Source organism: Arachis hypogaea, chromosome 14 (assembly GCF_003086295.3).
Source record: "Arachis hypogaea cultivar Tifrunner chromosome 14, arahy.Tifrunner.gnm2.J5K5, whole genome shotgun sequence".
In the NCBI taxonomy this organism is placed as follows: Eukaryota; Viridiplantae; Streptophyta; class Magnoliopsida; order Fabales; family Fabaceae; genus Arachis; species Arachis hypogaea.
The window spans coordinates 8,276,337-8,304,011 of NC_092049.1; the positions used below are offsets into that span (position 1 = coordinate 8,276,337).

The 27,675-nt window shown below is 37.2% G+C and overlaps 2 protein-coding genes and 1 long non-coding RNA gene across 5 annotated transcripts; 2 read left to right on the top strand and 1 right to left on the bottom strand.

Moving 5' to 3' along the window:
- Positions 1-5,384: 5,384 nt before the first annotated feature.
- LOC112742176 (uncharacterized) lies at positions 5,385-6,589 on the bottom strand. Its single transcript, XM_025791420.1, has 2 exons — positions 6,072-6,589; positions 5,385-5,994 (listed from the first exon to the last, which is right to left on the bottom strand). The coding sequence occupies exons 1-2, from the start codon at positions 6,587-6,589 to the stop codon at positions 5,385-5,387; spliced, it is 1,128 nt and encodes a 375-aa protein (XP_025647205.1).
- Positions 6,590-14,082: 7,493 nt separating this feature from the next.
- LOC112741342 (uncharacterized) lies at positions 14,083-19,244 on the top strand. 3 transcript variants are annotated; one of them, XR_011870566.1, is made up of 3 exons: positions 14,083-15,045; positions 15,484-18,091; positions 18,166-19,244. It is a non-coding gene; the product is annotated as an uncharacterized lncRNA (long non-coding RNA). The 3 variants fall into 3 exon arrangements; XR_011870567.1 differs by having other exon boundaries at positions 18,376-19,244; XR_003171446.3 differs by having other exon boundaries at positions 15,484-19,244.
- Positions 19,245-20,998: 1,754 nt separating this feature from the next.
- LOC140178457 (uncharacterized) lies at positions 20,999-22,852 on the top strand. The gene is made up of 4 exons (XM_072215541.1): positions 20,999-21,074; positions 21,438-22,018; positions 22,244-22,433; positions 22,518-22,852. The coding sequence occupies exons 1-4, from the start codon at positions 20,999-21,001 to the stop codon at positions 22,850-22,852; spliced, it is 1,182 nt and encodes a 393-aa protein (XP_072071642.1).
- The last annotated feature ends 4,823 nt before the right edge of the window (positions 22,853-27,675 follow it).

Sequence of the window (27,675 nt, forward strand, 5' to 3'; positions counted from 1 at the left end):
GATGCGAATAACCGTTCGTCGCCTCGTTCTTCGCGCCGGGCATTTAATGCTCATAATGGGTTGTTTTAAACCATGTGAGTAAAGACTTTTTTACCCCTGCCTTTCGCGCTTCATGTCATATTTTTAATCCTCTAGTCAGTTTTACGCTCCATTTTTCAATCCATTTCCTTGTTCATCTTCATTCCTATTTTCTTTGCATTCTCCTTCTTCCTTCCTGAATTCCCTACTGTGATCTTCGTGTTTTTGAGCATCCATCCCTTCCTGCTTTCCTCTCAGTTATCATAGTCAATCAGGTAAGCACTCTTCTCCTCTTTCTCTGCTTTATGTTTGTTTTATCTTCATTATCATTTCTCCTATATGCATGTTGCTTGTTTGATTTGCATGCTAGATGATCATAGTGTCAAGTAGGTGCGTTAGGGGGTTACCATTCCAGGGTGTTAGCTTTTTAGGTTTTTACTTGGATTTCTGCTTTAGCCATGCTTGATCTTAGTTATTGAATAGGCTAAATGTAGTTTCTGGGCTTTTTCCGGACTTCCGACCACATAGACTAACCGAGTGGTACCCCCACTGTAGGTATGCCTCGCGTCGTTTCTCGAGCTTCCACCTCCGTCGCGGGTTACGACCCCTACGCTTGGGTAACTTCCGACGTGAAGGACTCCCCGAACCAGATGGGCGAGGAGGAGTTAACCGAGTTCTGCCAAGCCGAGTACTTGTGCGGTGGGACTGACGAGGAGGCCAACTACGACGTCTTTGTTCCTGCCCCCAACGAACGACTATATGAGCTTAATTTCCAGTCCCCCCGGGTTGCCGATTGGATTTGGTTCTATAAGTACATGTTCACCCAAGTGGGGGTTCGTATTCCATTTTCTGCTTTTCAAATGGCGCTCCTTAACCGGATCTCCGTGGTGCCGTCTCAGTTGCATCCGAATAGTTGGGCTTCCATCCGCTGTTTTGAGATGGTGTATGAATATCTAGAGTTGTCGGTGTCCGTTGACGTTTTTCTTTTTTTCTTCAACCTCACGAATCCTTCCAAGGAGGGGAAGGCGAGGAAAGGGTTCATGTCCTTCCGATCTACCCATGGTCGGAGGATCTTCGGCTTGTTCGAGGACTATTATCATGGGTTTAAAGACAAGTATTTTAAGGTGCGTCCGGTCAAAGGTCGCCATCCCTTCTGGTTGTCGTTGGAGGGGGAACGCCTTATCCCGACGTACTGGAGTTTCGGGGTGGGGTCCAACACATTTATCAAGGTGACTTACAAAGGGATGTCCGCTGTGGACAGAAAGATTGCCGACGTGTTGTTGGCTGTTTTTGGGAGGAATCATGTGAATCCCCATCTCCTTATGCGTGACCGGGTGGTCACCAGGAATCATATTTGTGAGTTGCTTTGCCTTGTATTTTTGTATTTCTATTGCTTTACTTGGTTATGCCAGTTTCACGACTAACTTGTTTACTTATTTGTTGCAGTGGAGATGTCTGCTTCGGTGACAGGGCTTGAGGGCTTGTTCAAGACATTCTTGGCGGACAGCGATGAGGAAAAGGCTGACAGGAAGCCAGAAATCCTCCCTGAGAGTAAGGATGATTAGGCGGTACCTTCACCTCGTGACACCGAGATGTCGGACAAAAATTCTGACGGGACGCACGCTTCTCCTATTCATGAGGAGACGGCTGGCATCAGGCATTCGTCCTCCGCTCAACAAGTCGAGGATGACGACTTGAAGATTGTCCCTACCCTCAAGAGGCAGAGAGCATCCTCCAGCCCTGAAGGAGCTCTCACCGTGACGGAGCGGAACTTCGATGCCGGGACCTTTATAGACTCGCAGTTGCTTTCCGGCACAGAGGATCACTTCCTTGGCACCGAGCTTGCGGGGCAGGCAAGGTGGATGTACCGTACCCTTCTCCGCGGTGCTACGATAGCTCGGAAGGCCAAGTTCGAGTTGTCGGGGATGCAGTCGCTGCGCAGGAAGCTCGAATCTGCTATCAAGGCCAATAATAAATTCAAGACTCAAGTTGAGACGCTTCGGGAGCAACTGTCCAAGACGGAGGAGAAGCTTAAAGCTGTCGAGGAGAAGGCCGAGTCTGCCGAGGAAAAACTGAAGACCTCTGATGCCACCGTGTCCCGTCTAACCGAGCGGGAGATGACTTTGGAGAGCCAACTCAATGCCGCGCAAGGTCGGGTGGTCGATTTGGAGAAGGAACGTGATGTGGCCGTCTCGTCGGCTAAGGCTGCTCAAGCTGAGGTCGAGGAGCTTAGGAAGAAACATAAAGAGACCGTGAAACTGGGAATGAGCGCGATCCTGATGACTGAGGAGGCTCTCAAGACCCAGGTGAAGATCGTGGCTCCTGATTTTGACACATCGGCAATTGGGGTCTTTAAAACAATCAAGGATGGCAAGATTGTCGACATGCCCAAAATGTGATCTCTTTGTACTTTTTGTATGGATCTGTGATTATGTTGTAGAACTTTGTGGAACTTACTTTTGTTATACTTTAATAGTCACTTGGTCGACTTGTGATTATCACTTTTCTTCGCTTATCTGGTAGCATTTTTGTTTTGTTTTGTTACCGTTTTGTCGGCGTAGGCTTGTCGCTCGTGTTCGCTTACCGTTATGTTGGTAACTTGGCGAAGCCAGGTCGTGGCTTTGCTGTTGCTGTAGCCGTTTGTTTTGGCTTTAACTTAGTTGGCTCCCGGGGTGATCAGTCTCGGGGCACCGTGTCGTTGTCCCGTTTATCATGCATTATAAGGAACATGTTGTCGTGGGATGCATAAATGGGGAAAAGTAGATGGGAAAGTAATTTTGACGAATAAACATTAATTTTGACAAGTAAACATTAATCGACAGCTAAACAAGTCTGTTGCCATGACAAGTATTCAAGAAAGTAAATCACTGAGCTCGTCAGATCACCTAATCGGCGTGTTTGAGCTAAGAATAAAACCTTCTTAGGTTACCTGCATTCCAGGTTCTCGAGATTTCCTTGCCATCGAGCTTCTCCAGCTTGTAGGCGCCTTTTCCAATTACCTCTTTGACCCTATAGGGGCCTTCCCAGTTTGCCGCGAGCTTGCCTTCCCCCTGGGTCGGGAGCCCGATGTCGTTGCGCCGCAGGATGAGGTCGTTTTGTTCAAACTCTCTCCTGAGTACTTTGGTGTTGTAGCGCAGGGCCATTATTTGCTTTAGTGCTACTTCTAACAAATGGGCCATCTCCCTTGCCTCGTCTACTAGGTCATTCTCTACAGCTTCTTCCGCTCCGTTTAGAAGTAGTCATGGGCTCGGCTCGCCGATCTCTACGGGTATCATTGCGTCCACCGCATACGTCAGGCGGAAAGGGGTTTCTCCCGTGGAGGACTGCTTGGTTGTACGATAAGACCAGAGGACCGAGGCGAGTTCGTTGGCCCATGCACCTTTTTTATTATCCAGCCGCTTCTTGAGGCCCAGCAAGACGACCTTATTTGCAGCCTCGACTTGCCCGTTCGTCTGGGGATGCTCCACCGAAGAGAATTTTTATTTTATGCCCAGACTGGTGAGGAACTCAACGCACTTTTTATCGGTGAACTGCGTCCCGTTATCCGAGATGACGACTTCCGGGATGCCGAATCGGGTTATCACTGTCTCCCATAGTTATCAGAACCGGACTGAACCAGCCGGTTCGACCGAAAAACTGGTGAACCGGTGGTCTGGCCGATTCGATTGATGCTGTGGACCGAACACGCAATTGACTCGGTCAACGGTGGTCAAACCCGTTGAAAACCGACCGGTTCGTGTCTGAACCGCTGTTGACCCGTGCGAGTCCACGGATGCACTCGTGGGCCACAAACCACGGAAGGTGCTCCGATGTCCCAAAATTGGTAAAAAACATTGCTGAAGGGTTCGGAACAGGGGACCTACTGCATACAAGGTCCCCTCTTATGCCACTATGCCATCACGTTTCTCATTAACATATACACCAAAAGATAATTATATACTAACTTTAAATGAATTTCATTTTTTATTTTTTTTAAACATGAATTCACATTAATACCAAGTTTTATTGTGTTATGTTTTTTTTCTCTCTTGTGTTATTTTAAATTAAAAAAATATTTTATACAAATAATTAATTTATTATCTTTTTTACATCATAAATTATATCCAGAAATTGATATTTAATTGTTATTAATATATTTATTAAAACATATATTTTAAGTTTTAATTTTTTATTTTATTTTATTTTTATAATTTTATTTAATTATGACCGGATCAACCGGGTGAATTAGCGACTCACCGGTTGAGCTAATGACCCAGTGACCCATGTCTCTTTGCTAGACTTCAATAGGGAATGCCACCAAGCTGGTGCTTTCATTTGTAAATCTATGTGCTAATTATTCTATATATTATATACATACACAACTGAATTATTTTATATTTATTTAATTTAATTTTAGTTTTATACTCAATTTTTTTAATTCTTTAAAATTTATAGAATTATTAAAATAAGTATAAAATATTTTAATATTTACATTTACATATTAAAATGTTAGTAAAGATATTTATTTTAAATTTTTTAGAGTATTGAGTTAGTAGATCTTCGAAGATTTCGACTTAGGACTAATTAGTAGGGACATATAAGCATTACTACTAAATTTCACATGATAAATTAATAGAGGGACATAATGTGTTCATCATTTACTATCTTGAAGGACCAAATTGGTACTTTATTTTTTTTTTTCAAGGGCTAATTAATCTGAAGTCGAAAATTTTAAGGTCCTAATTGTCACTTTATTCAATTTTTTACTATTTTTTATTTTTTATTTACGTACGACCGGTTCTATCGGTTCAACCAGTGACCCACCGGTTGAACCAATGACCCAGTGACCCAGTGACCTGACCGGTTCGATCACCGGTTCGGTTCTGACAACTATGCTGTCTCCACATGAACTTTCGACAATTGGATGAGGATATACTGGCCAGCGGTTCAGCCTCTATCCATTTGGTGTAGTAGTCGATGGCAACTACGAGATATTTAACTTGCCCCGGACTAACTGGGAAAGGTCCCAAGAGGTCGACTCCCCATTGTGCAAAAGGTCGGGAGGACGTCAATAGGCTTAGTTCGGTTGCCGGTGCTTTGTGGAAGTTGGCGTTCTCTTGGCACTTAACGCATTTCCTTACGAACTCTTTGGAGTCCGTCATCATCGATGGCCAGTAATATCCAGCTCGGATGAGCTTTCTTGCTAGACCTTTGCCCCCGATGTGGTGGCCACAGCACCCCTCATGGACTTCTCTTAGCACGTAGTCCGTCTGGTCGGGATGCAGGCACTTCAGCAAGGGTTGGCTAAGTCCCTTTTTGAACAGTTGGCCCTGTATGATCGCATATTTGGCTGCCTCTCTTCTCAACGCTTTAGCTTCCTTCTCATCTTAAGGGAGTTTGCCATTTTCTTGGTAATCAGTGATGGGGTCCATCCAGGAGGGGCTTATCTTTGTCAGGTGGAGGGCAACTGCTGGTTCTTTTATCATGCCTTGAATGAGGGACCGGTTGCCGGCTCCTGGTTTCGTGCTCGCTAGCTTGGATAGGAGGTCTGCCCGTGTGTTCCTTTCCCTTAGAACGTGTTGGACCGCGACCTCCTCAAACTGTTTGCTCAGCTCTTTGACCTTATCCAAGTACTTTTGCAATAGCGAGTCTCTGGCTTGGTAGCTTTCATTTACTTGCGAGGTCACGACCTGTGAGTCGCTGCATACTTCCAGCCTCGTAGCCCCGACTTTCCGAGCTAAGATCAAGCCGCCTAGAAGGGCCTCATATTCCGCTTGGTTGTTCGATACGGGAAACTCGAACTTGATTGATTGTTCGTATATGACCCCAGCAGAACTTTCCAAGATGATCCCGGCACCTCCGGACGTTTGGTTGGAGTCCCCGTCCACATGGAGCCTCCACCATATGCCCGCTTCCTCGGTCGGGTCCCCCGCTACTTCTACCAAGAAGTCCGCCATTGCTTGTGCCTTGATCGCATATCGGGGCTCATTCTTCCCGCTAAGTCAGGTTTTTGGAGCACTTGGCGGATTCCCTGGTCCGTTCTCACGACCACTTGGTGACCCTGGAAGTATTGCCGTAGTCTTCGGGAGGAAGTTAGCAGTGCTAGAGCCAGCTTCTCTAATTTGCTGTATCTCAATTCTGCTCCTTGCAGTGCTTTACTCACGAAGTAAATTGGTTGTTGAACCTTCCCTTCTTCCCATACCAGAACTGCCGCCAGCGCTTCATCCGTTATGGCCAGGTACAGGTAGAGCGGTTCTCCGACTTTGGACTTCCCGAGCACGGGTGGTGTGGCGAGGATCTCTTTGAAATGTTTAAATGCTTCCTCACAAGCCGGGGTCCATTCAAACACTATCCTTTTTTTCATAAGATTGAAAAATGGTAGCGCCCTAGCAGCCGATGCTCCAAGAAAACGGGATAAGGCGGTGAGTCTGCCCGACAGCCTCTGAACATCCTTAACGCAGCCCGGACTCTTCATTTGGAGTATCGCTTGGCACTTTTCCGCGTTGGCTTCGACCTTTCTTTGGGTTATCATGAACCCTAGGAACTTTCCCGCTTCCATGGCAAATGCGCATTTGAGTGGGTTGAGCCTCATGCCGTGTCGTTGGAGGGAAGAGAACACATTTCCCAGGTCGCTTATGAGGTTCTTAGGCCAGGTGGTCTTTGCGAGGATATCATCTACATACACCTCTACCGTTTTTCTTATGAGGTCGCTAAATATCTTGTTCATTAGCCTTTGGTACGTTGCCCCAGCGTTCTTCAGGCCGAACGGCATTACCTTGTAACATGAGTTGGGGGTTTATCCCCGGCATGTCGGTTGGCGTCCATGCAAATAGGTCGCCGTTGGCCCTTATCATTTCCATTAGAGGTTCCTTCAAGTCGTGTGGGAGGTTTCTGTTCACGAAGGTGAACTTCTCCTCCGTGTCCCCGACTCTGAACCTCTCTAAGTTCCCTTCCGGCTCGGGTCTCGGCTTGTCGCTGACTCTAGCGTCCAAGTCGGCAAGGAACACCCCCGATGCCTCTTTAGATTTCTTCCTTAAGGAGAGGCTGGCATTGTCGCAAGCGACTGCCATTTCCAGGTCTCCTTTTATGGATCCCACGGATCCGTCGTCAGCGACGAACTTCATTATCAACATCTTTGTGCTGATCACTGCTCCGAGGTCGTTGATAGTCTTTCTCCCTAGGATGACATTGTAGGCTGTAGAGTCTCGTAGAACCACGAACTCGGCCATTACCGACCTTCGCCCCTGCCCTGATCCTACAGATATTGGTAGGGAAATTATCCCATCTGGTTTGATGAAGTGGTCGCCCAAACCTACAACACCGTGCTGGTGCGTCTTTAGATCAGCATCTCGTAGGCCCAGGGCGTCGAACACGTTGCGAAACATGATATTCGAGTCAGCCCCGGTGTCCACGAGGATTCACTTGACGAGGCCGGTTCCCACTCTGGCCGTGATAACCATGGGAGGGTTTTCTGCGGCCTCCTCGAACCATTGGTCCTCTGGACCGAATGAGATGGGTGGGAGCCTCTTGGAGCTTCGCACAGTGGATGAGGAAACCGCCAGGACCTTGGCGTCTTTCTTGTGTGCCGACCTCGACCTTGGAGGTGCGTCTCTTGCCGTTACCACGTTCACTATGGTAAGGCCGTGTTCGTTGTCCTCCGGCTCGTGACGTCGCTTTGCCGCACGGGTCTTGTCCTCTCCTTCGCAGTCGCGATCTCACCTCCTTGGCTCCCTGATGAGATGGGAGAATTCGGCCAGTTTACCATCCCAGATCGCTTGTTCCAGCGCGTCCTTCAGGTCGAAGCAATCCTGTGTCTTGTGTCCATAGCCTTTGTGATAATCACAATAGAGACTCTTGTTTCCCCCGGTCTGGTCCTTCAGAGGTCAAGGCTTCGACAAAATTCCCTTCTCTGCTATCTGTTGATAAACTTCTATGATGGGGACAGTGAGGGGGTGTAATTGGTGAACTTCCCGACTCGAGGAAACGGCCTGGGTGCCTTGTTCGGACCGCCGTCTCTGGCGTGTTCCTTCTGTCTTTCTCTGTTGCCGTGCTGTCGGGTTTTATTGTAGGAGGGCTGCCGTTTGTTGGCAGCCACGACCTGGCTGACTTCTTCATCGTTAATGTATTCCCTGGCTACACTTTGGATCTCCTGCATTGTCCATACCGGCTTTGTGGTGAGGTGTTTTCTGAAGTCCTCGTTTAGGAGTCCATTCGTCAGGCACAGGCTAGGAACCGAATCAGTTAGCCCGTCGGGTTTCCAAGCACTCGTCGTTGAAATGGTCTAGATATTTCCTGGTCGGTTCGCCGGACCTCTGCGTCACCCCGAGCAGATTGATCGGGTGCTTTGCCTTTGCGATTCTGGTAGTAAATTGGGCTAAGAAGGCGTGGCAAATATCCGAAAATCTGGCCACCGAGTCCGTCGGGAGGCTATTAAACCACCGTATCGCAGGTCCCACGAGAGTTACCGGGAAAGCTCGGCACTTTACTTCGTCTCCCACTCCCTCCAGGTTCATCCTTGCCTCGAAGGCCGTAAGGTGCTCCTGCGGGTCTTGGGTTCCGTCGTACCTCATGTCCGTTGGCTTGTCAAACTGCTTTGACAGTTGGACTTCGAGGATGGAACGATGAAATGGGGTTGCGCCCATTATCACTGGTCCCCGCGTTCTCCTTGTTCTTTCCTCGCCGTCTTCCCGGTCTCGATCTGTGGTTCGTCTCCGTTTGCGCCTGGTGTAGATGATGGGGTCGCGGCGTCTCCTTGGGCGTCCTTCCTCCCTGGCGCTCTCGGGCTCAGATCGTGGGCTAGCTGTTCGCCGGGAGTGGCTTCTCGGAGGGGAACGGGAGTAGCTTGATTCGGGAGTTTGTTGGCAATGTTCCCGATCTTCCAACCGGCGCTCCAGGTCCTGCATCCTGTGACGCAGTTCCTGCATTATTCTGGCGCTGTTGTCGCCAGTTTTCCCGAAGGGGCGCCTTTCTTGAGATCGTGAGGTTCGTCGTGGAGGGGACCTCGTACGCTCCCGGGAGGAAGCCACGGAGGCTTCTCCTCTGCGCTCGGTCTCGCGGCCTGTTCCTCTTGGGTCCAGCACAACGTCCATTCAGACATCCCCACAGACGGCGCTAATGTTCGGTAGGTCGGGTACCGGACGGTTCAGGTTGATACTTTGGTTGATGAAAAGGGGGAAGTCGTCTGGTCTTGGGTTGCTGGATTGGAGGAGGTGTAACCGACTTCCCGAGCTCTTCGCGTGGAGAGGGGGGTGTCACCTGCAAAGACACTCCGACGCTCTAGTCAGTCGAGTGTGCAGGAGAAAAGTGAGAGAATGATATATGTCGTACCTTGGGGGAGGGGTAGGACCCTCCCCATATATACCATGTCAGAAGTGGGTCCCACAAGGACAAACCCACCTTCCTCGAAGCTTCCTTCACACAGCTGTAGTGGAGCTGTCAGGGACGCGTGTCCGGGTGAGAGGTTGAGCAACTCCGATCCAACCGTTCGAGTCGGGTGGTCCACGGGTCGAATCGGCCCGTATGCTGTTTAGGTCAGGCCGTAACACTATATATATATACACACACGATAATAATGGTCCCAATCAATAACCTTTCGGTTGTACTCTAGGTATGAACTGTTATGTTATCTGTTCATATTATTTTATCTATTAACAATTTAATCACAAGTTTAATTGATTAACCCAATTTAACAAAAGGGGAGATTTGCCGGTCCAATCAACCATGTGGTGGATAGTAATTAATTCCTTTCACAACACAAAACAACAAACCAATGGATTAGTGGTCCCAATAATTTTTTCTTTTTAATTTTAATAACCAGGCCTCGTTCATCCTTGCACTAACACAACCGAAGATGGTTAATACATTCAATAAAAAAGACTTAGAGCCTGACTGATTTGTGCTTTTTATTTTCATTTTTGTTTTTAATATTTTTATTTTTAAGATACTGTGATAAAAAAAATTGACAATATAATAGTGAAAACAATTTTTTTTTTATATTTGTCAACATTTTCATTTTTTTTTCATAAAATACCAAAAACAAAAAAATACTGAAAATAAAAACAAAAATCAATTAAGTTCTTAAATTTCACAAAAATTCAATTTTGACTTTTACTCTCAATATTAAAAATTATTTTAACAAATACTCAAAAAATATTAAGATATGTCTTTAGACACATGGACTAAATTTACTTACGCTGTGTTTGTTTAGATGGAAATTGGGGGAAATTGAATATGAACGGAAAGAAAAAGGAAGAAAATTTGAAGTTTCACTTGTTTGGGAATGAAAGAAAATGTAAAAAGAAAAATACAACAGTAGCAAAAAGTGAATGAGACCCACCAAGAACTTTTCTCTCCAACTAAGGCGAAAAAATGGGAAGAAAACTCGTTTCACTGCATCATTTCCAAACCCTACCCTTTTCTTTTTCTGAAAACTCATCTTTAACATGAGATTCAGCTGTGCATGCTACCCACTTCCAACTCTATCAAGTATCAACTAGTGCAAGTGTTACTAACGTCATTCCTCCACCACTTCTCAATCATTCTGGTCACGGCATCTTACATCTACGGGTCAAATCTGGTAAGTTTTCTATGTTGCTCTTATTCACCTTTCATTCTTTATTAGATTCATAGATCTATGGGTCTCAGGTTCAATTTTGCAGTATAAGAACAAAGATTACATTTTAGTTTGAATTATGAGTTTGTTATATTATGAATATAATTAAATTTTGTTGTTATTATTTAATCATATTTATGAATATTTACATAATTATATACATAATAACATGACTACATAATATGAAAGGTAATATTGTCATTATATAACTTAATTCATTTTTCTCTCTATTTTCTTTTTCAAACAAACAACATAAATTATTTATCTTTCAATATCTTTCTATCGTATTTTTCTTCCATCCAAACACACCCATAAAAATTAAATTTCACTTCAATTTCTTTCCTTTCTATTTTTTTTCACTCAATTTCTCTCCTTCCTATTTCTTTCCCCCCTCAAACAAAGTGTTAAACTTTTGGTAAACTATTTAGTGTGTGTTTAGATTACAGTTTGCAAACCAGAGTTTGCATAAAATTGATTTTGTAAAATTGATTTTGATGATAAGTTAGTTTGGGTTAACGTGATTTATGTTTGGTAATCTTTGTATTAAAATTGATTATAGTAAAATAAATGTTGTTTGGATTATACTACTCAAAATTATTTTTAGATGAAAAATTACTAAAATAGACATCAATTTTATATACCTGCAAAATCAGAATACTATAAAAAATATTTATCATATAAATAAAATAAATATAATAAAAAATAAAAATATAAAAGAGAGTACTATAAATTTTATAATGTCACACAAAAAGAAAATATTCTATAATTTTTTTAGTATCGTCAGTACTCTTTAATTTAGTATTATTTTAGACTATAAATTTTTATTATTTATGACTCTATTGTTACTTATAATTAATTTTTTATTTATTTTGTCATTTTTTATAGGATCATAATTTATATTATTCAAAATTTTGATAATAAACGTAATATATAATAATTACAATTACAAATTTTACAAATTCAGAATAAAAAATAAAAAAATTAATACAAAACAAAATAGAGTACATCAAAGAATAGAAAAAAATTATACAGATAAGAAATAATAAAAATTCCATAAAACCAACAACATATATTATATGAACAAAAAAATACCATAAAACGTAAATAAAATTCATATGAATAAAATCAAATAAAAATAAAAAAAATTTCAATTTGTTAGTGATTGAAATAAATCTGAACGATTTTGATGAAAAAAATGGAACTAAAAAATTATGAAGAAGTAGGAAGAATTACAAAGAATGACTAATAATTACTAGTATCATTTTTATAGAAGAAAATGAAGGGTAGGGTTGGTAAAAAAGGAATATTTGAGCTTCTCCTAAACGTGAACGTAAAACGTGAAACGCAGAAGCTACAAATTTGAGCTCCTCCTAAACGTGGGTTCAGAGGCAGAATCAATTCTGCGTTCACAAGGATAAAAATGGCCAAACATAAGAGTGAAGTTTTCAAGAAGCTCAAACGTGCTTCTCTCCGCCCCAACGTGTTTGTCAAACACACCCTTAGTAGCAACCAAAATTCCAAAAAGTCTTTGCATGTTATCCTTGGGGCCACAGTAAAATGAGTCAAGTTCAACAATGTCATTTCCGTGTGGACAGCTACACATTTTTTTTTTTTATTTCCATGCATCTAGCCTCTAGGATCACAAGATTGGTCCCTTTAAAAAGTTTCAAAACTAACTTTTTTTAGTTTTTAACTTATAAAAAGTAATAGTATTAGTTTTTGGTGCAATTTTTAAAATCAAATTGCAACTTTTTAAGAAGCTATTTAAGAGCTTATAGAGAATTTAAAAAAAATGACTTCTCTCATAATACTATTACTTTTTATCACATTTTTATAAAATAAACACTTTTAAAACTAAAAACACAAACACAAAATAACTTATTTACAAGTTACTTTTAATATAGTCATTTATTGTTTAAGTTATTTTTTCAAAAGTAGCTTAATTAAGTTATTTTTTCAAATTGGGCCTAAGTCATTTCCACTTAATTATTTAATGAGTATTAGAGATATAATTATTTATATTATTTTTTTATCAGTTTAAATTTTTAGAATAAATAATTTAATAAGATAATATCATACCTCTATGTTTGAAAAGCATCGAAGAGTTCGAATCTTGATAAACTCTAAAAATAAATAAAAAATAGCATAAGACAATTTAATTTTTTGAGATGAGTAATTTCATAATAATTATATATTAATTAAGTATTATGCATAATTATTATTTATTAGCTCATAATTATAAATATATATATATATATATATATATATATATATATATATATATATATATATATATATATATATATATATGCATAGCAAGAGGCTGCTTCAATTCAAAGTTGAGAGTAACAATAATGCAAAGTTTCATCACAGTTAATATATAATGATGAAAGTTTCAAAGCTTGGAATTATTAATAGCAAATGTGATTTGTAATATAATACATGCATGAAATTATATATATATATTTTTATAAACTTTGTATAAATAAAAAAATACAAAAAATAATATATAGAATGATATCATCAAAATTAATTATATATCTTGTGGAGACATACATTATTTTGGTTAGAAAAAAGAACAGAAATAAAAGCCATATATAGTAGTCTCTCACATCAGACTACAGTAGTTTATATTATTATATGATCAGTAATATAGTTAAAGGAATTACGGAACGTAGGTAGAGCTAGTTAAATTCAACATTGATGGACAATGCACAAAATTTTTTAACACATTCAATGTTTGATGTTGATGGAGTGAGTATAGTGTTCATGAATAATGCAATATGTTTAATACTTTGATTCAAATTAATTAAATTTTGTCCATACTTGGATCTACCTTTGAGCATTTTCTTCGTAGAAACCATCAAACTCAGCCAATGCCACATTGCAACTCTGGCCTTGTCTTATTCACTGTTCTTCGCCTCATCTTATATATATATATTTGAATATCACAACATAACTCATTCACCCCTTTAATTAATTCATTAATATAGTTTTTGCTAATAAGATAGCTAGTGTTATATATATTATAACCAATGGAATCACACAACGCATTAAAGCATGCCTACAATATGGGTGTGCTAAAACAAAAGGAGTTTCAACTTTCAACAAAGAAAAGTTTATAAATACATTTAAAAAAAATAAATTTTATATCTCTTTCATAAAAGTTTTTTCAATCAACAGCGGAGCCAGTTTTACAAACAAAACCCTAAAGAGAAGTACTAAAAATGATGTTATTGGTTGAATAAAACCATCAATTACATCGTACATTGTGTAGGTTCACAACCAATTATAAAAGAATAAATATTAAGATTATTATAATAAATAAAATTTTTGAACATTTTACTTTATAAAATATAAAATAAATATATTAAAAATCTATCTTTTAAAATTTTCTATAACAAAGTTTTTTTTTTCTTAACGATGTTAACACATATTTTTCTAATCTTACACGGATCACCAAACAGAGTATTTGTACATTTAAGTTGATAAAAGTGTAAAGAGAAAAAGTTGGAAAATGTGATGGGAAATTTGAAACGAGGAATTTGTTTGTTGGGGGGGTCACATTTTCCAAGGGAAGAAAATCCAAAATGGGGTACCTGCAAAACCCAGGGAGGCTTTGGCACTTTGTGATGGAACCATTTTGGCTTTACAATTCAATTATCAAACCCTTTCTCTCTTTGGCTGCCGCCTTTGCAACTTGGTCCCCAATGTCTTCATGGATTTTCTATTCTCTCTCTCTCTCTCTCTCTTCACTCCTTTCTCCTTCAACTTCTCTCTTTATATACCATCTTCTACACACCCCTTTCATTCTACACAACTACCAATTTCATCAAGAAAAAAAAATTCATTTCAGATATATCATCAAGTTGTTCTATCTATCTATTCATATGCTCCATCTATTTGTCTTGTGTTTATCAATTATTGCTGTGTGTTGTTTTGATGGTGCAAATTGTGGTGAAGATATTGTGATTCATAAGTAATTGAAATCACTGAAATATTCGAATTATGTGTCTGCCTGGCTCCCTGAATGCCATGTAAGTTAGTTTGTTAAGAAAAGATTAACAAACGTCTTATATGGCATGAAGGGAGTCACGCAGGCGATTCATTTTGAAACATATTGGTAGGAAAGTGGATCCTCTCGAGTGAGAAAAAAATTGGATGGTATCCAGTGTTCAATTTAATCATTTATTACTCTCTTTCTCTTATTTATTTTTGGTCCCACTTATAGAATCAAAGGTAATAAATCACACTATATTCTATCAATTGTTAAAAAAATTGGAGAGGATCATTTTCTATATTGGTAGATTCATATTTTCTGCACATCCAAGATTCTTGATACTCATAGTTTTTTATGATGTTTTTGAGATTCAGTCCAGCTTTCTATGTATATATGCAGAGTTTCATCATGCACGTACAGTCACATCTAAACATAGGTAAAAATTATTATTATTGTCTTTAACTTTCTCTGGTCTTCTTGCACCATTTCAAACATGTATCTTAATAAAACTTAAAGATTATATAAAGAGGATACAAAAGTTATGTAAAGAAAAAATATTATGCTATGTATTTTTTAATTAAAAAAGTATAAAAATAAAATTAAAATATATATATAAGTTAAAATTGTAACCAAATTTATATATTATATTGGACTAAATTTATGTACTAATTGTCGTCATGACTAAAATAAAAAAGTGGTTTAATATGTCTTAAAAGAATATATCATATTTCATATAATTTTGCTTTAATTTTTCTTTTAATAAAACAGAATTTCTGTATTTTTTCTTTCTTTCTTTAATATTTATTTAGTCTATTATTAGAATTTAGAAGCATTCACCACTTAAGTTAATTATTTTGATTATGTTCCTTTGCAGTTGTAACACAAAAAAAAGTTGGCCAAATGAGACAATAGGATATGAGGAAATTGCAGTGCAGCTTCTATAGCCCTGTGTAGGTCCTATGAAGAGGAACAATATATTTATATATATATTATGTGTTTATTAATCCATAATTTTTTTGTTATTATTAGTATAAATTTAAAATTAATTTTTGTTTTATTATTTTTTTAGATAATAAATAAAATTAAGTTGATAGAGATGTAAATATAAATAAGTTAATTAATGATTTACGGCAATTAATAATTAGGTATTGCATAGAATGTGAGTATGGGATTTTTTTTGTTTTCAAAAAATAAAACTATTTTTTTTAATTTGATCTAGAAACACCAAAAATTGACTACAAAACTTCAATTTTCGCTGCCATTATAAAAAAGATAAAGGTATGATACATAGTAAGAGAATTCATGTATTAATATATGTATGTATATAAGTCTGGAATGTATGCTACCCAGTCATTTTTGCGTAGCCACAATCTTTTTGTTATGAGATTATTATTATTATTATTATTGTGTACATTATTTAAATTTTTTTCTAGAAGAGTCTTGTCCTTGACTTTGGTAGACTTGTGTAGCCAAGTTTGACACGCCTAGATAGTGACCCATTTGCACCCCGGGAAACCGTTTTTAATTTGCATATAGATGCATGATTGGTGTTGGATTGATATGGAAGAGAGACGTGCTTTATAATTTTGTGGTGTCAGTAGAGCCACAACTCGAACTCTGCGAGTTCTATTCATTATACGGACCGTTGCGTTTCACTAAACACATGGTCCGATTTGATGCAGTTTGGACACGCGTCGTGCAGGAGCTTCTCCTCAAACGGTGCCCTGAAATCAAACAAAGATCCATACAATTCTTTCTCACCGTCCGATTACAATCATTTTTACATTTCACTCTCAATTTCATTCCCACCTTTTTTCCGTTTCTAAGTGGAGCTTTGCATGGTAGAGAAAAAAAAATTATGCCAAAAAAATATAAAATTAAAGATGTTGATTGATCTGAGTTTCATATTATTCATTATCTCAGTCATCCTGATTATGTAAGTTTTTTTTTAAATTTTTTATGTTTATAATTTTATTGTTAGAAATTTAATTATTATGATTGTTGTTAGAAATGCAATTTAAGAATATAAATAGAATGATTATTAGTATTTTTTAATATTTGTTAGATTTTTCTGAAATCTTTTTACTAATTTTTAATTATAAATATTATTATTAGAAAATTCATTATTATTATTCTTGTTAGTTTTTGAATTTTAAAATGTAAACAGAATGATAGGGTCTTTTTATAAAGAATGTAATTTTGTTTTTAATTTTTTATTATTCTTTAGTATAATTATGTTTGAAAAGAACGTTAATTTTTTTAAATCTTTTTAAAAATATTAACTATAACTATTATGGATGAAGTTAAATGTTATTGTTATTGTGAGAAATTGTTAATACTGAATGATTAGTAGGATTATTTTTATTAAAGTACGTTAGATTTTATTATGAGAATATTTAAATTTTTTTAATTGTAATCATCATTATTAGCAAGTTAATTGTTATTACTGTTATTAGAAAATGAATAATTGCATATATTGATTATTAATATTTTTTTATAATTGAGGAAAAATGTTTAAATGATAGTAAATGAGTAATTAATATTAGATATTATTCTAGATGTTGTAATATTGTTGAGAATTTTGATTAGGAATATATGTATTAGTAATTATTTTTATTAGTAGTTAGTTATGAATAATTTTAAGGATTAATAATTAATTTTAGAAGTTAGAATAATTAGTTTTATAAGGATTCGGTAAAATGATTTATGATAGTAAGTTAGTAATTGTTAATAAGTTGACTAGTAATTTGTTATGTTTTTTTGTAGAAATTAAGAATGTTGACATGTGACCACCCAACTCCTCCGGATCGGTACAACGATAGGGTGGAGGAGCATTTACGACTTACCGGTTTTTATCATGTATCTCAGATTGGGGTAGTGCAGTGTCAAAAAGTATTGGTGAATGCTCTAATCGAACGTTGGCACCCAGACAGACATACGTTTCACCTTCCCATTGGTGAATGTGCCGTGACTATTGAAGATGTGGTTCTAATTTTTGGTCTGCCGACGGATGGTCTTCTAGTCATAGGGATGACAATGAGTAGTTTTGAAGCCTTGGAGGCAGAGTGTTTACTTCAATTTAGAGTTGCACTGCGTAAGTCGGACTGTAGAGGTAGCTGCATAAAACTGACCTTGCTACGGGATCTAAAAGAAAATTTAGAGTTGACTGATAAAATCAGTATACAGAGGTATGTGAGGTGCCACATTATGTTGCTGATCGGGACGATCTTGTTTGGGGATAAGTCTGGGACAGGTGTGCACTGGAAATTTCTACCCTTGCTTCGCGATTTTGTCAGTATTGGACAGTATAGATGAGGATCGGCATGCCTAGCACACCTCTACAGGGCGTTATGCAGGGCATCTCGTTTTAATTGTAAGGAAATAGATGGTCCACTAACACTTCTGCTCGGTTGGGCTTGGATCCGACTGCCATATCTATCGCCGCTTCCTAGGAAACCCCGCAGTTTTTCGCTAGCAAACTGGTAATATTATGTTACAATGTACCCGTATCTTGATATTTAAGATTCAGTTGAGCTAATTGAATATATCATATTAGGTGGCGTAACTGGGAGCGTGGTGACCGACAATATAGATATCTGAATCTAGCTCACTTTAGGAAGGCCTTTGATGAACTTCAGGAAGGCCATGTGTGTTTTAATTAAAGAAGTATTAGTTTCGGGTTTAGGGTCTGGGACAAAATTATGAAGCATTGTTATTGTTATTGGTATTGTGGGTTGTAATCATGAGTTTCCTTTATTTTTTCCAGTTTGTGTGGGTTGCTTATGCTGTGGATCGCGTGAATCCGAACATAATTCTTGCTGAAATCTACATGCAGTCGGTTGTCTGGAGCACTTCAGTTTCGTTGGTGTCATTTGAATGTATCGAGTGGCATGCTACCGATAGGTTTAGGCGATAGTTCAGTTTCGTTCAGGGAGTACCTAATCAGGAGCGGAATCTGGACAAGGCGCATGGAGAAATCCTGACTGGTCCTAAGAATCTTAACTAGGCCACGGCACCGAGTCATTCAATTTGGGTGATGTATTAGACAAACAAGTATAACTACGTTCTTTCAGAGCTTCCCATGCCTTCACAGCATCCATTGGATAGTCACATGTACTGGTACCGATCAAAATTTGGGGAACGCTTGAACTTGTCGAATCTTGTGCGTCAAAAGAATGATGAAGGTAATCAGGATATGGATGAGGGTAATCAGGATACCGATGAGGGTAGTCAGGATATGGATGATGACAATGAAGAACAGGAGCCACATTCGCCGCATATGTCACCTCCAAATCCGCTTCCACAAGAACAACCTCAGTCCTCAAGCCAATATGTACCTCAGACACAGTTCACCCCATCATGTTATTATGTCACTCTAAACAAAATAAGAACATCAGCATCAGATGTAAAAACCGGATCGGACCGGTCAGTTCGACCGTCAAACCCAATGAACCGGACTCTAACTGGTCCGGTTCATTGAGTTTGAACCGTACAAGGCATCGAACCAGTGCGAATAATAATTACAAACTCATGTAATTTTTAATAATCATATTGTAGAGAATTTTATTATTATTTTTTAATAAATACTTGTAGTATATAACAGTAAAAAAATAAAAATATTTATTGTTCATGTTCCATATTGGTTTAAAATAACTTGATATTTTTAAAATGTTAGCAAACACATACATTTTGAAGTTTCTTATTTAACATTCGTACTATTTTTTATTTTTTATTTGCATAGGACCGGGTCAACCAGTTTAACCACTTACCCAATGGTTGAACCAGTGACCCAGTCACCTAAACCGTTCGAGCACCGGTTCGATCCTGACAACTATGACATCAACGCATGATTAAATAATGGTAAATAAATACTAATTTATTCATAACTAAATCAATAACTAACTAAAAAAATTTAATACGACGAATTACGTACCTGCAGTCATATATTCCGGAAACTCCGGAACATGCATGGCTTCCAAGTCCAAAACTCGCATGAATGATGGCTCCTCAAATGGCACTTCGTTTGCGAGTGCATTTGCCACCTCTGTCACATCTGGAGCCATAGTTCCGTCACCTTGATCTTCATCTCCATCTGGACCAACAAATTCGTAGTTGCTTTCGAACTCTTCTTCACTGTCACTATTATAATCTTCCCGTAGAATATTCTGGTCGGCCTCAGATTGTTCAAACTCAACATACAACTTGATGAACGAGATTTGAGCCCGGTTTTCAATATACATTGAAAACATCTCTTGCATGCTCGCTTCGTCCGTCACATATTTAGTTTGATACTGGACGAATCCACCAAACACCGGTATGGGATATCTGTATAAAATACAGGATATTTTTCTTGCCCTCTCAGAATCAATCTTTTCATAGATCACACCTTTGAGCTCCTCAAATGAGATGATAAAAGGAATAACAACATCTAGCGAATTTGAGTGTGATATATATATATATATATATATATATATATATATATATATATGTACCGACCCAAGCTGATAAGTCAATTTCATTTTCTTCTTCTCCGGTGCTACAAGTCTCTAAACCTCTTCTCTACAGATCTCTTTTTCTTCTTTGTAGATCTGTTCTTCTCTATCATGGATGATAGAGTAAGATTAAAAGTGTATTATCATGGCCAAATTTTATTACAAACATCGGAAGGAGTAAAATTTGTGTGTGAAAATCTGTTGGATATTATTATTCCATTCACACTGGCATTTGAAGAATTAAAAGGTGTCATTTGTGAGAAGATGGATTCTCAAATATCTAGGAGAGTGTCGTATATTCTGTACAGATATCCTATATCTATCTTTGGTGGGTTCGTGCAATTTCAAATGAAATACGTGACCGACGAAGCGAGCATGCAAGAAATATTTTCAGTGTATCTTGAAAGTCGGTCGCGAATATCGTTCATCGAACTGTATATCGAGTTCGAGCAATCTGCAGTGGATCGAGAGATTGAATTGGAAGATTACAACAGTGATAGTGAAGAAGAGTTCGAAAGTAACTACGAGGTCGTTGATTCGGGTGTAGACGAAGATCAAGCTGACGAGGCTATGGTGGCAGATGTGGCGGATGTGGCAAATGCACTAGCAAACTAGAAGCCGTTTGTGGAGCCGAGTTTCATGCGGTCGTTGGATTTAGAGGTCATGCATGCAGCGGAGTTTCCTCAATATGTAAATGCAGGTGCACCATCAATTTAAATTAATGTTTGTTAAAGTATGATTTGTGCATGGGTTTTGAGTTTAGGACAAATAGTAGAGACAACGGTAAATAGGCAAAATATAGATGTAATTAGTAATTGTTTAATGTTTGATTATGAAGTGAACATGTAGGCTGAGAAATGTAATATTTTCCATCATTGTTGATAAAATCGGACTGGAATGGCCGGTTTGACCGGACCGGCCATTTGGGCCGGACCAGCCGATTCAACCGGACCGATCGGTTGGCCAGAAACCGGTAAATCGAATCTTAGACCGGTCCAATCCCATGATGAGACTGCACAAGGCAACGAACCGGTGTAACCCAGTTAAATCCGGAGTGAACCGGTTAAAACCGATCAAACTCCGTAAAATTAACAAAATACTATTGTTCTTATTTCATATTGTTTTAAAATAGCTAGCTATTTTTGAAATGTTAGTGAAAATTTTTTACTATGCTTTATTTTTTATTTATATAGGACCGGATAAATCGGTTCAACCAGTGACCTGACCGGTTCGATCACCGGTTCGATTTTGACAACTACGTTTTCCATTGTTCTGTGATTATTAGTTTATTAGATTATTAGTTCTGACAACTCTAAAATTTGTAATGTGATTGCAGCTGAGCTTCCCCTTATGCCAGATGGTGAATTTTCTGTGGGAATGAAATTCAGTTCTAGGGAGGCAGTAATTAAGGCGATGAAAGATTATACAATCTGCAGAGGTGTAGATTATCGGGTGCATGAGTTAGAACCGACGACATTCTATGCTAAATGCACCCAGTATGGTGCAGGATGTGATTGGCTGATCAGGGTGAGCAAAATGTCCAGAAAGTTCTGTTGGGAGATAAGAAGATACAATGGTAGTCACACCTGTACTAGGGCCACCATTTCTCAAGATCATTCGAAGTTGGATTCCAACACAGTTGCAGAAGAAATAAAGCCAATGGTAGAAGTTGACCCATCTATAAGGGTGAAATCAGTGATTGCGGAAGTACAGGCAAAGTTTAACTACACCATAAGTTATCACAAAGCATGGTTGGCAAAAAAGAAGGCAGTGGAGTCAACTTTCGGAGGGTGGGAAGCTTCGTACGAAGCCTTGCCGATATGGTTTGAGGCCATGTGTCACAAGGAGCCATCCACAGTCGTTCATTTTGAAACAATGCCTGCGTATCAGGGAGATGACTTGGTTCCTAATATTCGTGTACTACACTGAGTCTTCTGGAGTTATTACCCTTGTATTAGAGCATTCAGACATTGCAAGCCAATAGTGCAGGTAGACGGAACTCATTTGTATGGAAAATACAAGGGTTGTTTGTTGGTTGCAGTCTCACAGGATGGCAACAACAACATCGTGCCGATTGCATTTGCGATAGTCGAGGGAGAGACATCTGAGGCTTGTCATTTTTTTCTTAGTAACTTGCGATAGCATGTTGTGACACGTGATGGTGTGGGCCTTATCTCCGATCGGCACGATTCCATTAGGTCTGCTATTGCTCGTAGTAACGGAGCTTGGTCTCCTCCCAGATCATTCCACATGTTCTGCATCAGACATATAGAGTCCAACTTTTTGAGGAAATTCAAGGCTCCGTATCTGCAGAAGCTTATCGTCAACATTGGTATGATAGTTACGATTACATTTACTCCTGAACTCAATTATTATGATGAACATTTTTTATGGTGGGTCTTTTTTTAATTGACAGGATACTCGCAAACAGTTCGCGAGTACAAGACGCGTTATCAGTGTTTACGGGAGCGGGGTGAGGCTTATACCAACTGGTTGGATCGGATTTCGCGTGAGCAGTATGCTTTAGCATTTGATGGGGGATATCGATGGGGTCATATGACAACCAATCTAGTGAAATGCATCAACTCGGTACTGAAAGGGGCTCGCAATCTTTCAGTCACTGCACTTGTTAAGGCAATGTTTTACAGGCTTAATGAATTGTTCACCCGGAAAAGAGCTGAGGCTGAGGCTCGAATTAATGCAGGACATGTGTTCTCTGAGCTTGTAACCTCCAAACTGCATGCAAATTAGCGGGCAGCAGGTAACATCCAAGTTAGTTGCTTTGACCGATAGAATGAGGTATTCGAAGTGCGTGAGTGTCCCAGTGGTGTGGAGTATGCAGTGAACCTCCGTCGACAACGGTGTGACTGCGGTGAATTCCAAGTTGATCGGCTTCCGTGTCGACATGTGTTTGCTTGTTGTGCAAACCAACGACTGGATTGGCAACTGTATGTACATGATGTCTACAAGATGGACCAGGTTCGACGAGTATACAGGACTAGGTTTAGGCCACTCGGAAATCCCACAACATGGCCTGTTTATCATGGACCTCGATTCGTAGGTAATCCATTCCTTAGACGGGTATCCAAAGGTCGGCCAAGGATGACCCGTTTCTTGAATGAGATGGACACTCGGATGTTGCGTGGTCCTAGGCGATGTAAGCAATGCGGGGCCGAGGGCCACAGTCGTAGTAAATGTCGTCAACATGGTGGTGCAAGTAATCCGGGTGCGACCACCCAATAGAGCTCTGGCCATATTGGTCACTCGATTTAGTGTATGACTTTGAATATTTTATATATTGTATGACTTTCGTATGTGATGTTATTGTATGACTTTGGGATTTTCATGTATTGGAAATTTAATGTGAGTGCTGATGAAAAGTAAAGTAGCATAGTTGATCACATAAACAAGTCCACTAAATGCATAAGTCCAACACATGATACATAAATAAGTAAAATACATTCTAAATACATAAGTCCAACACATTCTACATAAATAAGTCCAACATCATTTTCTCATCGCCTATTTTACATCTTTGACTAATTTTTTGCATTTTTTTGCAACCTTTTTAAAAGCGGATGGGGTATACCGACTAGCGCTCCGACGAGGGGGGTCATCTCTAAGGTTGCATCCTTTTCCTTTTTCGCCAGTGGTTGTACCTATGAAAATATTCGACAACCAACTAATCAACTCAAATAATCAAGTACCAACTAATTCAATAAACAACTAATTTAATAAACAACTAATCAAATCAATTAATTCGATAACCAACTAATCAACTCAAATAATCAATAACCAACTAATTCAATAAACAACTAATCAAATCAATTAATTCGATAACCAACTAATCAAGTCAACTAATCAACTCAAATAATCAATAACCAACTAATTCAATAAACAACTAATCAAATCAATTAATTCGATAACCGACTAATCAAGTCACCCTAATCAAATCTTATCGACACAACTAATTCCATAACCAACTAATCAAATCAAATCAAACCAGTCTAACCAACAAATTGTTTTACCTGCAGTAGGCGCTGAACCATCATCCGGACCATCACCCCCCATCATCATCATCATCCTCACCATCCTCCTCATCCTCATCGTCGTCCTCATCCTCATCCTCATCCGCATCCGCATCCTCATCCCCATCCCCATCTGGATGGTCAACCAGAAAGTCATCATTGTCCTCATCAACTGGCTGATAGCTCTCTAGAATGAGACTCATCGGAACACGACGTAAATTTTCGCTCTGTATGATCCCCCTCATGGCATCATCACTCATACTTGAGTCAACAGAAAGTCTACCTCCGGAAGTACTAGAGAAAGTGAGCTGTCGAGGTTTCGTATCCAATGACAATCTACCTGGAGCAATCCCACTCGGTTGGGCCCTCTGGTCAGTGGGAATGTCTCTGTAAGCTGGATATGAGTAACCTGGCACAAGAGCCATGAATCCAAGCAGTTGGCTAAACAAATCCTGTTCACCTGATTCTTGGTGCGGGACACTCCAGTACTGCTGATGTACTGGTGGTGTCAAGTAATCCGCAGAATGCGTGTCAGAAATGTATGGAGTGAACTGCTCAGGCTCTAACGCCTCATAACTACTCAGTGTTGGTCCCGTAACTGGCAAACCATTCGTCAGAAGACCAAGAATTAACGCCACATCCTCCAGTGTCACGGCACACTCACCAACCGGAAAATAGAATGTGTGAGTCTCAGGACGCCATCTCTCGATCAAAGCATTGACCAATGTCGACTGACATTGGACAACTCCAATCTGTGAAACATAATAAAAGCCGGTATCCCGTAAATACCCCTCCACTATTGGATTGTACCGATCCGGCGGCATGTAGTGGTCACATTGCAACATTCTAGAACCCTAAACACAAACATAATATTAATTAATTAACAAATTAAGTTTAATAGAATAAAATTTTCATTATCAAATAACCAGTCCACAATCAATAAAAATAATAATAATAACAATACTTTATATAAATAACTATTATATTATATACTAATACTCAAATAATTATTCTATTCTATTCTAACACGTATATACAATAATAAATCAATCATTAATCTTTTATTAAATATTTATATTAAACTTATAACATAAATAATTAATTTAATAATTTTTAATTCATAATATTTATTTATTTTACTATCGTGCGAACGACTATTAATAATAAATATTATTACTACAAAAAATTATTTATTATTAACAATTAATACTAATTAATTTATTTATTATCACACGTATAGAAGAGAATAATATTAGTACTATATTCTAATGATAATTAAACTATGACTACTAGTAGTAATAATAATAACAATTATTATTATTATTATTATTATTATTACAATAAATTCATTAATAACAATTAATATTAGTTATTCTATTTATTAACAACCGTAGTATAGTATTATATCATTAAGAATATTATTATTGCAATTATTCTATTAATAACAATAATTAATTTATTATTATAATATAACATGATTCTTTCTTCTGAACAATATTAATACACTAGATCTCTCTACTATTTGCATTATAATTAATTATTAATAATCTCTAAAATTATTTTAATTAAATTAAAATATTTAAAAATTATTACTCCACTAAATTTTTAACAGTATCACTATAATAAATTATTAATCTCTAACATTATAATTATTAGTTTAATTAAAATAAAAAATTTTAAAATAAAAACTTACATAATTAGGATGATCAAGATAATTAATAATGTGGAGCTCCGAACGATTAATATCTTTTGTTCTTCTTCTTCTAAGCATTGTTAAAAATGTGTGGTCTAACCTTTTTTTTTTTTTCTCAAAGCTTTATCAATGGAGGAGAATGCTTGTGGTAGAGTTGGAGGATAGGAGAATGAATGAATGAACAAAAGTGAAAGGAAATGGGACTTTCTTCGTGAGACTTGGGAGTGTATATCTACTGGTGGGGCTGGTACAACTGCATGCGCGACACGTGGTTAGGGGTATAAATCGGACGGTCCGATTTGTGTACCTGCCCAGCCAGTAATCGGACCGTTCTCCAAAACGGACCGTCCGATTTGTTCAATCTAGCCATCATACTCCCGTCAAGCACCATGCACTTCCATAACACGGTTATACACCATCTCTCACTCAATATTAAAAATAAAAAAGTGCCGAATAATTAACTAATTATTATTCTATAAAATAAAAAATAAAACCAAATGATATTTAAGAGATCAAAATACTAAATACTCATTTAATCACAAAAAAAATACTAAGTACTCATTTAAATTATTTCATGTGATATAAGAATATAAGGGTATGTATGACTCTAATTATTTTATACGCATTAAATACGTTATTTTTTTTTATAAATTATTAAATTTTATTAAATAAAAATTAAAGAATAATATGAAAAAAATATTAATAAATTTTATAAATATAAAATATATTAATATAAAATATTTTAAAAATAATAAATATAATTTTTTATTTTAAAATAAATAAATATAAAACATATAAATACACATAAAAAATATTTTTTTATTTATTAAGATTAATTATTATACAGTATTATTTGTAATTACATAATATAAAATAATTAAAATATTTTATATTAATTAAAAATAATTAAATTATTCGTTAAAAAATAAAAAATATTATAATAATTAATCTTGTTAAAGTATATTATTATTATATAACAATTTTTTATTCAAATATTTATAAACAAATATTTTATTCAAAATATTACCTATAATATTATTTTAACAAAACTAACTGTTATATAATAATATATTTTCTAATGTACTTGGAGAATTTTAAAGCAAGAGAATAAAAAAAAAAAAGTACCGAGGCCATTTTTTTTTGTAATATTTATGCTAAATTGCAATAGTATTTGGCTCTTTCAAAGTCTAATCTATTCTATTTTTTTTGTTCCACTCTCTTGTAATAATTGGCACTACTATCACGATGTTATTAAAAAAAGAAAACCTACATTTGATATTAATATATGTTTTAAAATATTATATATAATATATAAAAATATTGATTTTTTTTATTTTTCACACTTTAAAAAAACATTTTGAATTTTTTATTTACATTTTTAAAAGATAAAAATAAAAAATTTATAACATTATTTTTTAAAAAATATAAGTAAAAATTTATTTTTTAAATATTACACATATAAATACACTTATGATTAGAAATATATATATATATATATATATATATATATATATATATATATATGATTTTCAAAGGTCCGTGTATAATAATTTTATGTCTCTATTAGATCTCATTTATAACAAATAAAAAAATAGGTGAACATGTTTTTAATTATATAAAAATATTAATTATAATTATATAATTTTTATGTCATTCTGTAGATTTGGTTTTGTAAAATTCGCTAAATTAATAAATAATTAGTCAATAAATTAAATTTTAATAAAAGAACTAAAAAATATATATATTATATTGAATTAAGATAGAGCTCATTAAAACGAGAATTTTGACACTAATTTCAAAGAATTTGACCCAAAATTGAGCCAAACAAACTAAACCGATCGAACCGGACCCGT